Genomic DNA, 17,089 nt, shown 5'->3' with positions numbered 1-17,089 from the left:
TCTTTTCAGCTACAGTGTGAAATATATGTTTCATGCGCCTTGCTTTTTCTCATGCAGCTTTCTGGGAGGTGCTGGAACAGCAGAGACTAGGGGCTCATACAGACTTGCGCTTGCCCCATGCCTAAAAAGCATAGGTTCAGGTAGTTTTCTGCTTGTCCCAAGCTTTCTAGTCATGGATCCAAACAGTTTTGCCCTTGTCCTACTGCTTTCTCCCGGAAAATCCTTTCTTTTGCAGTAAATCAGAGTAAACATCATCCAGAGAAAACTTGAAAGACGTTTGCTCTGATTCAGCAGAAAACATCAGATTCACTCAGGGGGAAAGTGACAGGGCACAGGCAAGTCTGGATGAGCTCTAGGTCTGAATTGCACCTTTCTCACTCAAAAGCCCAGCATGAGCTTTTATTTTTAAATGACCAGGTTGAAAACCTTGTTGCAGAGCCCTCTTGTGGCAAACAATAAAAAAGGCAGAGAACTCTGCTACTGTAGTCTGAGGACCATTATTGATCATGGCAGTGTCCCAAATAGAGTTTATGGCACATGGCAGAGCTTTTCCTTCTCATTTGCAAATATACACTTGCTGGTTCTTACAGTGTCCCTCTCTGACGGGGATGGAGCGGAAGATAGTGTGTGGCTTCATTGGCACTTTTGTCATCCCTGTGCTTGGTTTAAATGACCATGGCTGGCACCAGGCCCTTTACTCTCATTGCTGCTTGTTGACCCTTGCCCTTCTTTTCTGTGCCCTATGACAGGTGTTCCACCACCTTGTGCAGCCCCTGATGGCGATGAGCTTGGTGTTGCAGAGTCAAGTGCAGGACCTGGCATCTTTGTTGCTCCGAAAGGATGCCGAGATCGAAGACTACCGGGAGAGTGGGGCTACTCTCAGTCGAGGTAAGGAGGGAGGGTGCTGCCTGCACTCTGCTCCACTTTGGGACACGAGCTTTCTTTCTTCCTTCCTTCCTTCCTTCCTTTCTCATGGCTGGCACCGAGCATGCTGTCTTTGGCCATTAGCCATCCTGACCTGGATTTCACACACAGCTGCTCCAGACTATTAACCAGAAGCTTTGGGGTCAGTGCCCTGAAGGTGGAAAGAGCTGGACACTGACCAGTAGCTGAAATGCTTGGGGGCTAGCCAAAGGGCTCTTTCCTTTCCTTTGAGCATCTGGCTGCAACCCAGGAGGCTGGGGCCAGTGCCAGCTTGTAAAGGAGCTTGAGTGGAGTCAGGCTGTTCTTTCTGCTCTGTAGAAGCTCTGCAAGCATTTGGCGCAAATGGGGGCTCCCCGAATCAAAGATCGGAAGGGACCACAAAGGGTCATCTAGTCCAACCCCCTATAATGCAGGAATCTCAACTAAAGCATCCAACCTTTGCTTAAAAAACCTCCAATGAAGGAGAGTCTACAACCTCCCAAGGGAGTCTGTTCCACTATCAAACAGCTCTTACCATCAGTTCTTGATGTTTAGTTGGAATATCCTTTCTTGTAACTTGAAGCCATTGGTTCATGTCCTACCCTCCAGAGCAGGAGAAAACAATCTTGCTCCATCTTCTATGTAGCAGTCCTTAAGATATTTGAAGATAGCTATCATATCTCTTCTCAGTCTCCTCTTTTCCAAGATAAACATACGCAGCTCCTTCAACCATTCCTCATAAGGCTTGGGTCTTCTTACCCCCTGCAAAGTTGCAGATAAGCCTACAGGTGTTCTGTTTCAGATACTTTTGGGGGTAGGGAGGGATTCCATTGCTGGCTGTTAAACCCCAGAGAATGGAAAGATTCAGATTAGCCAGACAGGGATTGGGTTGTGCCAGTGATGTGTGTTCAAGGTTTAGTATGTACTCTGGGACAGCAGAGGAGGCCTTGTGTTGCCCTGCTCTTCCTCTGTACAACCATGTAGTGTGATTGATTATCATATCATCTCAAGTGTCCCCTTTTCCCCACCCCACTTAGTAATTGCTGGGGAAAGTGGATCGGAACTTCTAATTTGGTATGGCTTGTTCTTTGCACAGTCTCTTTGAGCAGATGCCAACCACTGTTCTCACTGATTGCTTATACAGCTTGCAGATATCTGCCACTTGTGAAATGGGCCTTCACAATTATTCTTATTCTTATTAATTGAACGCATTACACAAAAAGGTATTCAAGTGATGTACAACATATATAAGAGCATAGGGTTTTATTCAACTGTGCTAAGAAGTAGTTCTGTCTGGACAAGAATTTCTGCTTGCACAATAGAACTTCCCTCCCTTCCCCCTGTGTGCCTCAAAATCTGTTCTTGGGGTTCCCAACCCTCTGTATCAGATCTGGGGGAAACAGGAGGGGAAGGGGCAAGTCCCATTGCGCTAGCAGTAATCCTTGCATTACAGACAAATGAGTAGAATACCAAGCATAGGAAAAACACATTATAATAAAACACATTTACACAAAGCCATACACAAATCATAAAAAATATACAAAACAGCCACTAGTAACAGCATCTGCAAGTTTGGGCAGCACAGCTAACAGCAGACAACATTTTAGTCCATCAAAAACCACTGCTTCAATCTGAGACCATCCATTGTGCTATAAGGGAGAAGAAATGGCAAGTTACCTTGGAAACCTAGGACAAGAATAAGGCTCTCTGTAGGTCATACATTACCAGGGTTACACCTTCCTGGCCAAGTTGCCATCTCTGGGTATCTGCTTGAACCTCATTTTGGACAGGGAAAGTTGGTCTTAGATTCCAATTTCCTTTTTTAATTATCAGGTAGTGCAAGATCTTACATCATTGGCTCAAAGAACAAGGGGTCTGACATGGTTCCTATATATGTGCATGTACACATGCACGCAGCTGTGCTTTCTTGCATTTATTTAGCTAGAGGTGGTATTTTGCACAGTTGGATCTTTTACAAAGACTGAACTCCATACATGTGACTTGTCATACCCCACTTCTATATTAGTCTAAAATGACAGGCTGAGTTGGGCCAGGGATTTCCTGAGGCACAGAGAACCGGAGATATGTTCTGTCCCCACAGGGGAGAGCTCTGTGTTCTCAGAGCTAGGAAATAGGATGTAACACAGATGTGTTACATTTGTCCTCAGTTGCCCTAGATAGACCACTGACCTCAGGCCGCTTCCTGGGAGCGAGGTGTAAAGCACTCTCTTCTTGGAGGTTTACTAGTCATTACCTATGTAGCATGGTCCTCTTATTCACCCTTTTCATTTTTCTTCACACCAACCCTGTGAGGTAGGTTCTCCCTATTAGCAGAGGAGTGGGCTGAGATAAAATTTTCCAGATTCCCTTGTGGAGCCTTTGTTTGAACTGGGGTTTGAACTTCAGTCTCTTGGGTTTAACACTATGCATCAGGCCATACATATTACATCATGTTGACATAGTTAGATGCAGTTGTACCCAGGTATATACCAGTTGAATCACTCAGTGCCTAGCTGTGGGCTTGACACAGGAAAAGGGTGTTGACTAATCTTTGTGTGTTCTCAGGTGGGAATGGGATAAGATTGCTTGAGTTATCTTTCAATAGGTGATATATAGCTATTTCCAAGGTAATGTAGCATCTGAAGAATAAAGAGAGCTTGTATACCTGGCCAGATTGGAGCACCACTCACTCTTCTATTGTTGGTACTTCTCTTGCAGAACGTTTAAAGACAGAACCTTTCAATGAAGAATCTTTCCTACAGACATTTGAGACTAAGGTACAAGAATCTTCATGTTTTCATTAAGTTATTGTATAGGATAAACTGCTTCTCCTAATTAATTTGGTAAATGGTAGTATTGTAGGCAGTAGTGACATGTACTCAGAGCTTCTGGTTGTGGTGGTCTGCCAGTGGGATATTTTGGTTCTCCAATTCTTCACTGGTTTCCTTCTCCCCTTGCCTCTGGTTGGTTCTTCTTCTCCCTGCAAAGTTATACTAATAGGCATCAAGAACTGCAGCTATACATGCATGAGCATGACTGTGCCATGTAGGTGTGCTTTGGTTTTGGTTAACTGTAGGCAGGTATGATTAGTTTAGCATAGGTTTGTGTAATGTTGTCTTTCCAATCTGATGTACAGTCATGTTGTGAAGTGCCAGAGTAAATGAGCCATTGTTGTGTTGTGCTAGGTTAAGCTGCAGTTAGCATAATGTGTGATTGTGTCACGGAGCTTGGATTAATATGGAATCTAAGTGAGAATTTATTTAGGGCATATCTCTCCTGCAAATGTAAAACTGATTTATTAGACATACTGTGTCTCAGGGAATCCCAGGGACTGTAATTTTATGAGATAAAGCTAGGGATCTCTATTGGAAATCCCTCTGACCTCACCAGTTACCATTCCCAATAATCTCTGGGGGCAAACTGTGGCACTTAGTTTGTACTATACATTTGGACAAAGTGATGGCATCTGTACATTTGTCAAGTAATTTTTTACGTCCTTCCCACCAGTGCTAGCACTGAAGCTTTCCATTTCCCCTATGCAAGCAAATCCCATTTACCCTTATTAGCTTTTCTGCTGTTCTTGATAAAGCAGGTGTTAAGACTGTTTTCCAGCAGTCAGAGTTGAGAATCCTGAACATTCCTTATTGCTTTTATGGAGTGTACCCCTTTCCAACCCCATTCTTCCCATTTTGCCATTTTTCTTCTGGGCAGTAACTACTCCCCTCCCCCTTGCCATCTTATCTCCATGTTGGTTGGTTTTCTGCCTCTTCCATCTACTAGTTAAAATAAGCAGCAAATGAAGTCCTATGCTAATGCCAACATTTATAGAGTGCTATGCATTTAGTGGTGTCTGAAGTGGTTGGCTCTTGCTCTTAGGCCATCTTGGCCCATGTGGATTGTCTACATTTTGTGTGTATCATTATCTGCTGATACCCAACCACCAGGGTATTGATGTTAGTGTTTATGAGCTTGTTCTGTTTGGAGCAGGTCCCTTAGCAGCCCTTTTTTATTTATTTGCTTCAGAACATGGCTGCTGGTTTGAGCTCAAGGAGAGGTTACGCCTAAGCAATATGCACACCTGTCTGTCGGGGTTTCATCATAGGAGCTTGCTGATTATGTATCAGAGCCCCCAGAGTTTCACCGCTCTTAACAATGTACAAGCTTGTAATTCATGTCATAGGAAGTGGCTTGTGGAATTTTCCCACGCTCCTACTCTTACCGGCTGCAGTGATTTCATGCTCTCTTTCCAATGCCACGTGCCGTGACTGAAAGTTTCTTATTCCCTGAAGGCTGAGGAGTGGAGGGTTATAGAGTAAGGTCTGTTGGCATGCACTTGAAAGAGATGGAAAGTTGGGGTTCTCTCTCTGTGTGTTGGTTATATTGGCACGTGCCAGGGCTCAAACTGCTGTGCTGTTCACACTGGTCAAGGTTAATCTCTGTGTCAAAAGAACTATGTGCAAAGTGGCCTTGAGAAAGAGCCTGTATTGGAAGCACTGTTTTAAGGGTCATGCTAAGCAAATGTGGGATCACAAAGCCTAAAGTTGGGATTTGTTTATATGTTCAAGTGTGAATTGGAATTTAAGGCAAGCTTAAAGAGGGTCAGTTGCAAGACTATGTAATCAGTAGTAGGGCTCTTATGTGTAATTGGTTGGAGCTTCCAGGGGAAACACAACAGCCCATGAGAGTTACCTAGGGACTGAGACATCTTGCTTTTAGAATGAATAAAGGAGTAATAAGGGCAAAAGTCAAATCCTACAGAAGACATTTATCAGCCAAACCATGATGTGAAGAGCAATAAACATGGTCTTTGGCTTTCTGTGAAAGTTGCCAATTGGCAAGCTCTGGACAGTCCTTCCATTTTTTCCACACTGTCTATCCAAGGTCGGTCAAATGACTGGTGTGTGTATGTTTCAGTAGTACCGTATTTTTCACCCCATAGGACGCACCGGCCCATAAGACGCACCTATTTTTTTGGGGGGGGGAAATAAAGGGGAAAAATTATTTTTCCCCCCCAGGTGCGGGGCTGGGGCGGGGGAAGCCAGAGCTTCCCCCGACCCCAGCCCCCAGAACAGGCAGCTCTCCGCAAGCGGTGGGAGCCCAGCCCCGGGCTCCCAAGGCTTTCAGAGAGCTGCGGGAAGCTCGAAGCCAGGGTGCGCTGAGCTCAGCGCGCCCAGGCTTCGGCATGCAGACAACTCTAGGCAAGCCGTGGGAGCCCGGGGCTGGGCTCCCACGGCTTGTGGAGAGCTGCCTGTTCTGGGGGCTGGGGTCGGGGGAAGCTCCTGAATTGTTTTTGACACAATTGTCTGGGACACTTCCAAAAGTAAAATTGGGGTGGTTTTCAGCTAAGTTTTCCTTGGAATAGACCCACTGAAATTAATGAATATGACTAAGTTAGGTCCATTAATTTCAGTGTGTCTGCCCTGAATAAAACTTAATAGCTTATGAAGGGCTACTATACGAAGGGAGGAATTTAGTGTCACACTAAGGCTATCATTCCATTAGGGAAACTTTTTGGCTTGCCAAAAAGAGCAATTTCTCCCTCTCCTCCCCCCACAGGCTGTTACAGGGGTTCTTCTGATCCTTCTGGGCCATCTTCCCCCCCCCTTTTTTTTGAGGAAGGGACTCAGTTGTAGAGAAGTGGAAACCCCATTGCACAATCACACCCATAGTGTATACAACTGAGTGGAAAGCTGAGCTGAGAAAACAAGGATTGGTGTTTTAGTGCCCAATTTGGTAGGTGAGACCAGCTGGTGAGGGCCTGGTGCATTGAGAAATTGAAGACAAGTTGAAGAGGGTGCTGAGCATAGAATGAAAGATGTCAAGAGACTGGATGGGCAGTTTCCCTTCAGAAGAGGGATGGATAATAATAAATGTGTTTTCCTTTTTATGAAAGGTAATGAAAAAGAAAGAGGGAGCACCTGTTCTTTCCTGGCCCTAGTAAGAGTCCAGAAGAGAAAAAGGAGGCTATTCTAGGTCGCTTTAATTTTTTAATTTTGACAGAGCTTCTAATAATATGTCTTGAGGCTATTTGCAGACAGGGTTTTAGGAGTTCCTTTTGAGACTTAGATGAGTTGTTGGGCTATTGGAGAATGTGTTGATGGAGGAAGGGTAGGCAGTACTCAGCAATGCATGCTAATCTTTCTTCAGTGCATGAATACTGTCTGAAGACCTCTACTTCTGTGCAGTCCTTGAGGGTTTTCATGCCAGGTAAGGGCAGCTGCTGTTCCCTATTCTACTTTTCTTATGCTGCTCTGTAGAAGGCTTTTTTTCTGGGCATTTTGTGCTGCAGCCTGCTTATTGGTAGACACAAGTCTGGGCAGCAAAGAGCTATTGTACCTATAATTCCTCAAGCTGCGCAGCAAGCCTGGACCTTGGTCCGGAACCACATTTGTCTTAGCTGCTCATTTGCAAGTAACTGTTGATTCAAATATAGCCTGTCCCCAAGAATATTTCCCCAGAATATTTTTGTGTACCATGGTCCTGACTTTTGTGCTGCACCTTTGTCCGTCTCTGCGCAGTTAGCTCCAGCAAACAGGATGTGGAGGGCTCATGGGTCAACCTGGGCTGGACCAGAAGGATGTGCCATCAAAATAAGCAATGCTGAAGAGGAAGATAAACAAACAGGCGGCTCCCCAGTGTGTCCGTCACTGCTGTAGCTGGGCAGGCTAAGTGAGTGATAGAGCAGGGAGTGTGGACATCTGCAGAAGAGCACCCTCCCACTGACGTCAGTAAGCACTGGGTCAAAGCTGCTGTTAGCACAACGGAGGGAGGAGGAGGGGGTTCCCTCCCCTGGATTAGGGTTAAGAGGGCTAGACAAGGGGTGCACGTCAATGTCTTGAAAGTCTCCTGGGGATTGTGGAGGGAGGAATTGGGAGAACTGATCTGGGAAGTCACTTTGGCACTGCCATGCTTGTTGTAGGAGCTAGAAAGAGTGTGGAAGGAATGTTAGTGGCATATACATATATATGTACATATGACTTTTAATTCTTAGACTTCAGCTGCAATCTTAACACCACTTGCTTGGCAATAAGCTCCATTGATTTCAATAGGACTTCCTTCTGAATACACACAATTACAACTGTGCTGTTAAAATGATTGAATGATCATTCCCAGAGGACTCTGTGAACTATAATTTTGTGAGAGATACTAAGGATTTCTAACATCCTCAACACCTTTGCAAATTACACTTATTTGGGGGAATCCATGACACTTATATGTTGGTTTTATACTATATAGTGGATAGATGATGATGATTTATTACATTTGTATACCGCCCTTCAGCAGAAGATCCCAGGGTGGTTCACAACAGAAAAATACAAAATGAGAATACATAATACAGAATAAAACAAAAACAAACTGATAACCCCCTCCCACAAACACATTTTAAAAGCCATAGAATGTTAATCAGCAGAATGCGTGGTTGAAGAGAAATGTTTTTGCCTGGCAGCTAAAGATATGTAATGAAGGCATCAGGTGAGCCTCCATGGGGAGAGTTTTCCACAAATGAGGAGCCACTGCAGAAAAGGCCCGTTCTTGTGTTACCACCCTCCAGACCTCTCATGAAGGGCCTCAGATGATGGTCACAGGGTCTGGTTTGGTTCATATTGGGAGAGGCAGTCCTTGAAGTATTGCAGTCCTACACCATTTAGAACTATATAGATCAAAACCAGCACTTTGAATTGGGCCCAGAAACTAATTGGCAGCCAGTGTAGTCAGGTCAGGATTGGTGTAATATGCTTAAATAGTCTTGTCCAAGTGAGCAACCTGGCCACTAAATTCTGCACCAGCTGAATTTTAGAGGCAGCCTTACATATAGCGTGTTGTAGTAATCTAACCTAGAAATGTTGGTGGTGATAACAATAATAAGTAATATAGACCTGTATGTTTTGGATGCTGAAGGCCCCCATTTCAATCCCTGGTATCTTCAGGTAGGGCTAGGAAAGGCTGTTGTCAGAAACCCTGGTGAGTTAGAGAATACTGAACTAGAAGAATTCCTCTGAGAGTGGCCTAAATTATTTTGTGTTGGGAAGTAGGCTTGGGACAGCAGGGTGAGGGTTCTTCCTTTTTAGTTTGGGGCTGTCTCATACTGGCTCAGATGGCACATAAGTAGAAAACTCTGGGTAGGACAGTTCTGTAAAAAGCCCTGCTTCCCTGGATTTCCCAGGTCGCTGAAATGCTCAGCCTGGCCTCACCTAGCACCTGCCTGCTTGTTGCCCAGCTCACCACACTGTCATTTTTATTGGTGCTAAAAATATTCTCCTTGAGAGAAGCAGCTATTGTTTGGCAGGCAGCAGTGATCCTCCTGCATTACAGACGGCCGTGGCAGTGACCTTCACTCCGTTTGCCAGCTCCATTTGCAGAGGGAGGGAGAGGAAGCTACTGTTCCTGTCACCTCCTTCCTTCTGGGGAATGGTTTTCATTAGCAAAAGGTGGCTGTGGTTTGCAGCCTACAGAAGCATGGGAGCTGGGTTTGCTGGGAAAACATGGCAATTTCCATGGCTGAGGGGCACCACCTGCAACAGTTGGCAAGCAAATGTCTTATAGAATTTCTCTTGGCCATCTCCTGTATCACTTGGCTGTGAGTTTGGGATAAAGGGGGGGAAGGGACTAGCTTTTTTAAAATTATGATTCTACCTACCCCCCCTTTTTCTTAAAAAAAAAGAGTTATTAACAACCTTTGCTAGGAAATTATCCTTGCTAGGAAATTATCCACAAGCTGAGAATTCAATAAATATTTTGATGCATCCTTCTCTGTGAACTATTATTATTTATTGAACTTATTAATTACTTTTAAAAGCAACTTTCAAAAATAGTGGTACTTAACTCTAAAGCTTCCTGAGTGACTTTGGGCCAAATTCTGTCTCTCAGCCTACTAACCTTCCTCACAGAGACCTTGTGAGAATAAAAATGGAGAAAAACCCTTGTATGCTGCTTTGAACTCCCAACAGGAGGGAAAGATACAAATTATTCAGACCGTAGACTGTAGTTTTCTCTATACTAACAGAGAAACAAGCAAGATGAGCTCTCAGTACAGGATGGCAAACATGAGCTAATAGGCATTACTGAAACTCGGTAGGATGAGAATCATGACTGGAATGTAGAAATTGAGGTGAATGACCTATTCAAAAGGAATAGAGGAGACAAGAGGGGAGGAGTAGCAGCATTATATGTAAAGGATGTGTACACTTGTGAAGACATCCATTTGGAAAATGGAATACAGATTGAGAGGATATGGGTAAAAATTGTAGGAGAGGGAAACAACAGTGACACTGAGGTTGTAAGCTATAGACCTCCAAGCTAGACTGAAGATTTGGATGATGCCTTCCTACAGCAGATTACCAAATATTCAAAAAAGAAGAAATATAGTAGTGGTAAGAGACTTCAACTACCCCAATATCTGTTGGAACTCAAACTCTGCCAAGAGTATAAGGTCCAACAAATACTCAAAGAGAAGAGTCCAAGATGGATGGGAGTTTCTTAAAGGTGAACTATTGAAGATACAAATGCAGACAATTCCAGCAAGAAAGAAAAGTGGGAGGCACCTAAAGAAACTAGTGTGGCTGCATAAGGGGCTTGCAGGTGAGCTGAGATTTAAGAAGAGCATATATAAGAAATGTAAGAATCGGGAAACCATGAAGGAAGAATATACTCGAGTAGCCAACAGTTGGCAGTGATAAAGTCAAGTTTTCTTAAGCTCAGAATGAGCTCAAACTTGCAAGAGAGGTTAAAAATAATTTTTAAAAAATTCATTGGCTGTGTTCAGAATAAGAATAATAAGCAAATAGTTGGTCTTCTGTGTGGAGAAGATGGAAAAATTATACAGTATTGGGTGACAGAGAGAAGGCGGAACTGCTCAACCCCTACTTTGCCTTTTGAGAAAAACCTCAACACCAAAAGGAAAGCAATGCCCAATCTGATGATAAAAGAATAAATGATGCAAGGAAGGATCTGCAGCTCAATATAGGAAAAGAGGTGTTAGAGTAGTATAGTAGTAGTATATTTAGAAGAAGTATAGTCTAAAATGCATAGTACCACATGTACTTCTACACCTTTAAATTGGCTCTAACATTTAGGACTGTGTGTGTTCTGCGATCCCACACAAGTACAAAATCTTTGATACTAACCTGATCATCATGGTTCGTTGGTTTGTTTTTTGAAGTTTCTAGATCCTATGGCTGTGAAAACATGCAGACGTGGGAACACAGGAAGACCAGCCCATTTTGCATGCTACATTAAACTATATGGTTTAATATGCAAGGGGGAGGAAACAGGTTGGAGTTGGGCAAAGGTAGAGCATCCACTTTGCAAGCAGAAGATCCCTGGTTCAACTCTCAGCATCTCCAGGTAAGGCTGAGAGGGGCTCCCTATTTGAAACCCTGGAGAGATGCTGCCTATCTTTGCTGGCAATACTGAGCTAGATGGACCCAGTGGTCTGACAATGCAAGGCAGCTTCCCATGTTCTATGAGTTCGCTTGTCGTGATGTGTAAACCGTGAGCAGTAAGCCATTGAATACACATTGGCTTCTGCTTATGGCTTGTTTGAGGAGAAATACACCACGAGCTCATGTTTGCACTTTGAGAAGCTGGAATCTGCCTTGTTTCTCCCCTGCACAGCATAGTCAGGCGCAAGAGAAGGAGCAAAATGCTTGTGTGTTTTAAATTGTAGTTAAACTGTTGCAAATCAGACCTTGGGAAGCTGCCTTGTACCAATTGGTCCATCTAGCTCAGTTTTATCTACTGGGAATGAATTTCCAGGGATTCTGACAGGAATCATTCCCAGTCCTCCCTTGAGATATTAGGGATTGAAACGGACCTTCTGCTTTCACAACAAGTGCTCTGGCACTGAACTTCAACCCAGCCTGGAAGTGTGTGGTCAACACCTGGTGAAATCTCAGAAGCGGAGCATTAAGCAATTAAGGGTTTCCAGTGGCCAGGGAGTAGGATTTCAGTGTCTTGCCTATGTCATTGTCCCACACAGCTAGCATATTTTAATTTGCACTATTAGGCTGCAGAAGCCATCTTTTCTTTTTTCTTGTTTTTAAAAAAGCACAAAGCACACTTAGCCCTGCTTACACCTTTTCCACAAATGAAAAGATCCTATAGCTGGTCCTATATATAGGGCAACTAGAAAAACAACCTTGGTGAAAGGTAGACTGACATGGAAAGGTGCAGGTGAGCCCATGAAATGGAACAGAAAGGTTCTGTCAATGCATAATATTGTCAATATTGTGGAAGGGTAATTATTACCTGCATCAGTGACTCAGTATAGAGTTGCCCAAGCTAGTTATGTACGGGGTTGTGTATGTATTCATGCTCCCACTTGGCATGTTCTTATGGCTCTCCTACCCCATTTGTTTGCCATCCAGGCGTCTTTCAGAGGGTGAGCCGCTGTATTTATTTATTGATTTAGGCATAATCAGGTGAGGAGGGAGTTGGCGTGGAGCAGGAACCACAGACCGTTTACCCTGGCTTGTGAGTCAGCTGGGCTGCATGCTGCTGAAACCAGACTGGGCACAGCAGCCCCTGAAATAGAGGCCAGACCACAAGCTTGAGAACAAACCCCAGTGGCAGGATCAGCAAGGCTGCTGTCCTGGGGTGTACTTCTGCCAAGCCTGGGTTCCTTTCTATGGGATCCATTCTTGAAATGTGGAGTGAATCACCATAGTGAGCATCTGAATGGGGTACTCTGCTTGTGTTCCTTGCAGGGTGGAGGATGTGCGGGCTGGCCAATTCTGGAGCTGGGGCAGTGGCTATTCCCCATGTGTTCAGCACTTACGTCATTTAATATTTGAGGGCTTCTGGCCATGCCCCAGCTGCTACTGCTGGCCAGGAAAGGCCTTGTTGCCTTTCTTTCCAAGGCATACCATGAATAGAATCCAGTCCTCCTACTCTTAAGGCACAAACATTCTCTCTGATGCAAGGACAGCTGATGAACTCTTAAATCTCTCTCCTTTCCTCTCAATACCAGAGCATGAAAGTGTGTTGACTTTCTTCTTCTTGTTGTTGTTAGATAAAGGAAAGAAGCATAGTGGATTAGATTGCAGGCCTGTACATATTCCCCCACTCCAATAAGCAATAGCTGGCCTTTCTGGGATTAGAATAAGCTGACAATCTTATTCCAGTGCAGAAAAAGAAAATGCAGGCAAGAGGAACAAGAAGATCCTGATCTTTTGTGTGTAAGCATCCAGGGACAGATCTTATTTGTGTTCTCTGCAGTGTGATATACGGGCTATGCTTCAGGGGGTAGTATGAAAATGAGCAGTCAGTGTTTTCTGTAAGGCTCAGAAATCAAAGGGGTCCTTGCGTATGACTTCCAGCAGCTGTCAAAAGGGAGAGAGAGGTAGAGCACCCTTCTATTAGCTCTCTGCCTTTCCTTTCCTTTCCTTTCCTTTCCTTTCCTTTCCTTGTCATTGATTATAACTTTCCTCACCTTTTTGCAAATGTCTAGGTAAAACAGATGTATAAATTATGTATAGAATTTGGATCTGGTGGGAGGGGCAGAATGTGCCAAGTTCTGCCTGGGGTGGATTAATTTGTAAAGAGGTATCCATGGCATGTGACAAATCAGAGCCATACAACATTTAATAACACTTTGTACTGATCTTTCTGCCAGTAATAGCTACTTGCTGCCACCTTCTCTGTGTTTGTAATGATGCTTCTTGTGTTCTTTATCTTAATGTAATGGTACAGCTTTGGATTCCTGCAGCAGGAAAACTAGTGAGCACATTTTGAAGCAGAAGGTTGGTTGAAGGCTAGTGGGACTTTGCAGGGATGTGTGCTGGGTGAACTTGGCTGGAAAGGACCAAATTGCCAAAGTGTAAAGATCTAGCAAATATGACTTCAATAATTTCAGGCTCATTGTCTATTGCCTGCCCTAGGGGGAAATGGATACAGGTCTTTAGAAATCGTTTTGCAGCAAAACAAATATAATATTGGTTTAATTTTATCAATTGGTGGCAGGCATATCTGTTGAAGTTAATTGCACTGTTTGGAAAAAGTTATTTGTCCACATTTGCTGTCATAAGTGAGTTCTGTGCTCGTGTTTGATTTTCATAGCTCTTCCATGAAATAGGACAAGGTCTGAATCAAGGCATAACAGGAAACTGGACTTCTTGCTAGTGTTTGAAACAAGGACCCCTCCATGTTGTTCTACCCTGCTTTTTGTCATTCCATTTCCCCATCTGTGTTCATTTGTATGTACCTCCTGAGACTATATATGTACCTCTGTGGGTTGAAGGAAAAACTGCAAAGAAGATGCTCTCCATATTAAAGAGGTACTGTCAAGTTGTCAGTGGATTAGGCCTATCTGTAGTGTGCTGTCCTCCATAGATGTCCTCAGTGGCAGGATACTGGACCATTTGTGGGTTCCTCTGTTTGTACCTCTACTTTTCCAAATGCGTGTGAGCTGCTTCAGTGATGGTCTTGCCTGTGTGGTTGTGTGACTCCCCTACCCCATCCCTGGAATATATATGTTGAAGCCACCCAGACAAGGAATATTAGTCTGGCAGTGTACACATGTGTACAATGCATTATTATTTTTACAGCGTGCCAATATTTATTTAGAGGGAGACAGACCTGCATGCATGTACATCTGTAGTGTTTATATACTTTTACTGCTGTGATGTGTAGATGTAAATATGGTCAAGAGGTGGGTGCTGTAGTTAGCCTAACACCTCCATATCAAAGGGTGTTGTGGCTGACCAAACTACCACTGGAGACAAATTGGCCTTCCACTCCCTTGGAACTCCTCTGGGGGATGAGAACATGTCTCCTTTCGTTGATTGCCCAAGGATACTGACTCACCTGACTTTGCTTTTGGACAGGAAGGGTGTTGTAGGGCATTACTTGTACCCCTCAGACAAGCTGCCTGGTCTTAAGAGAATCAACAGAAGCCTCTTGTATGACTTGGTAGCCCACAGTTTCTTATAGATTGCTTAGTGACATATTAAGAACTTAAAAAGAGCCATACCGGATCAAACCAAAGACCTATCTTGTCTAGCACTATGTTTCTCCTAGTGGCCAACCAGAGGCCTCTCAGAAGCCCACAAGCAAGACATGAGTGTAATGTTTCTTAACCAACAATATTCAGAGGCACACTGGAGCTAATATTTCACCATCATAGCTAGTAGCTATTGATAACCTTGTCCTCTATGAATTTGCCCAATCCACCTTTAAAGCCATCTAAGTTAGGGACACGGGTGGTGCTGTGGGTTAAACCACAGAGCCTAGGGCTTGGCAGTCAGAAGGTCGATGGTTCAAATCCCCGTGATGGGGTGAGCTCCTGTTGCTTGGTTCCTGCTCCTGCCAACCTAGCAGTTCGAAAGCACTCAGTGCAAGTGGATAAATAGGTACTGCTCCGGCGGGAAGGTAAATGGCGTTTCCATGTGCTGCTCTGGTTTGCCAGAAGCGGCTTAGTCATGCTGGCCACATGATGCGGAAGCTGTATGCTGACTCCCTTGGCCAGTAAAGTGAGATGAGCGCTGCAACCCCAGAGTCATCTGTGACTGGACCTAACAGACAGGGGTACCTTTAAGTTTACGTTAGTGGCTATCGCCACACCTTGCGTTACAAATATACCTTCTGTGAAGAAGTACTTCCTTTTGTTTGTCCTGAATCTCCTACTATTATGCTTCCTTGGATGATGCCCAAGTTCTAGCATTGTGAGAGAGGGAGAGAAAAATTTGGCCATTCCCAATTCTCCTGGCTAGACAGTAAGGTGACCAGCACATTTCTGAGGATCCGATCTGAGCATTTGACAAACCCTGCCCCCTGTCATTTGAAAGCAATGAGGCAATACGAAGCCTATTTTCATATATTTCATATTTGCAGTTATGAATATTATTTGGCTGTTTAGGAGATGGGAGAAGAGAAAGTACAAGAGGGCACTTAAAGTTGGGAGAGGCATCAAGCTAAAAGGTTTCTCTCCTGTATGGCAGAGGTGGCTAACTTTTATTTTAGCTAGAGTTTCACACTTGCCCATGGCTAACTGGACCACATGCCACTAGTGGGTGTGGCCATTCTGAACACACTCACGTACTAACAGGCAGCACACCCACCCACACCCTACTAGCGCAGAACAACTGAGGAATGAAGTTGCTCATCAAATGGTTGATCAGGTAACTAGGGAGGGAGCAATTTGCATCCTCATCAGGGTGCTGGGATTTGTCTTCCCCAGTGCTGTGTCTAAATTGGTCTCCTTTCTGCCAAAATCTGTGGGATCATGGAGGTCCAGATCAGGCCTCTGAACTGATTATTAGCTCTAGGACATGCCTGCACAGGAAGCTTCCCAGGCTCCCAGCTGATGCAGCTACACACAATGAGCGGTGTTAGAAGCAGCTCCAGAGAAGCAGAGGTCTGAGGTGATAAGAGATTCCTTGCACCAAAATCTTACTTCACTTATGTCCTGTTCACAACCCAGTATTTGACAATATTGACTGTGTGGACAGCCGGGAGATCAGGGCAGGCTGTATATGGGAGCTGTGGTGCTTTTATGGCTCTTTGGTATGTTGCCCTAGGAGGACACAGGGAATGCTTAGCCAATCGCATTGCAGAAGTAGCTTTACAGTCATGAATTGTAAGTTTCATCTTCCAGTGCTATACATAATCACACCTGCTGCCTGGATTGGGTGTTGAATGCATAGTTGTGGTAGTATCTCATCAGTGGTAACAAAGAGGCAGGCTGATGTCCAAGTTAGAACTTGGCATTTCCAGGTAGCAGTAAGAGGTTACTGACCCAGACCCTGCAGAGACTTCTTCTGAGGAACATTGGGGAGTACCTCAGGATAAATGAGGACCTAGAGAAACCTACAGTCATCTCAAGACAACCTGATATCCATCCTGAACCAAAGAAGCAAAGGTAATAGTACACCTGATAGGAAACTCAGAACTGCTGGGTTTTGTCAGGCAACTGTGATTTATTAGGGAGCTATAGCAGGTTAGCTAGTTCGACAAATGATCTATAGTCTAATCGTTTTGGTTTTTCAGCATTGTGACATGAAGTTCAGCATGTTGATGTTATAAATGCCAAGCCTCAGTCAATGTTCTTATCACAATTACTTTCTGATCTGAATTGATATTTTGATATCATTGTTAAATAGTTGCTATAAAATCAGGAAATCGGCTTGCCTTAAAAATCCTTAATGTGCCTATTTTAAAAACAGTGTGGGCTTTGTTTGTTTATTTTTCT

At 44.1% G+C, this 17,089-nt stretch overlaps 1 protein-coding gene across 3 annotated transcripts in view; it reads left to right on the top strand.

The window, feature by feature from the left end:
- Positions 1-17,089, top strand: part of NHEJ1 (non-homologous end joining factor 1) — a 110,573-nt gene that overhangs the window by 12,020 nt on the left and 81,464 nt on the right. For all 3 annotated transcript variants that reach the window (XM_081920800.1, XM_081920798.1, XM_081920799.1), the window contains 2 exons: positions 750-888; positions 3,622-3,680. In XM_081920800.1, the coding sequence (XP_081776926.1) occupies positions 750-888; positions 3,622-3,680 (198 nt within the window). The remainder of the gene's footprint in view (positions 1-749; positions 889-3,621; positions 3,681-17,089) is intronic.

Source organism: Podarcis melisellensis (genome assembly GCF_964234715.1).
Source record: "Podarcis melisellensis genome assembly, chromosome: 1".
Classification (NCBI taxonomy): Eukaryota; Metazoa; Chordata; class Lepidosauria; order Squamata; family Lacertidae; genus Podarcis; species Podarcis melisellensis.
Note: the sequence above shows the minus strand (reverse complement) of the source record. Positions and strands in the feature narration are given on the sequence as shown.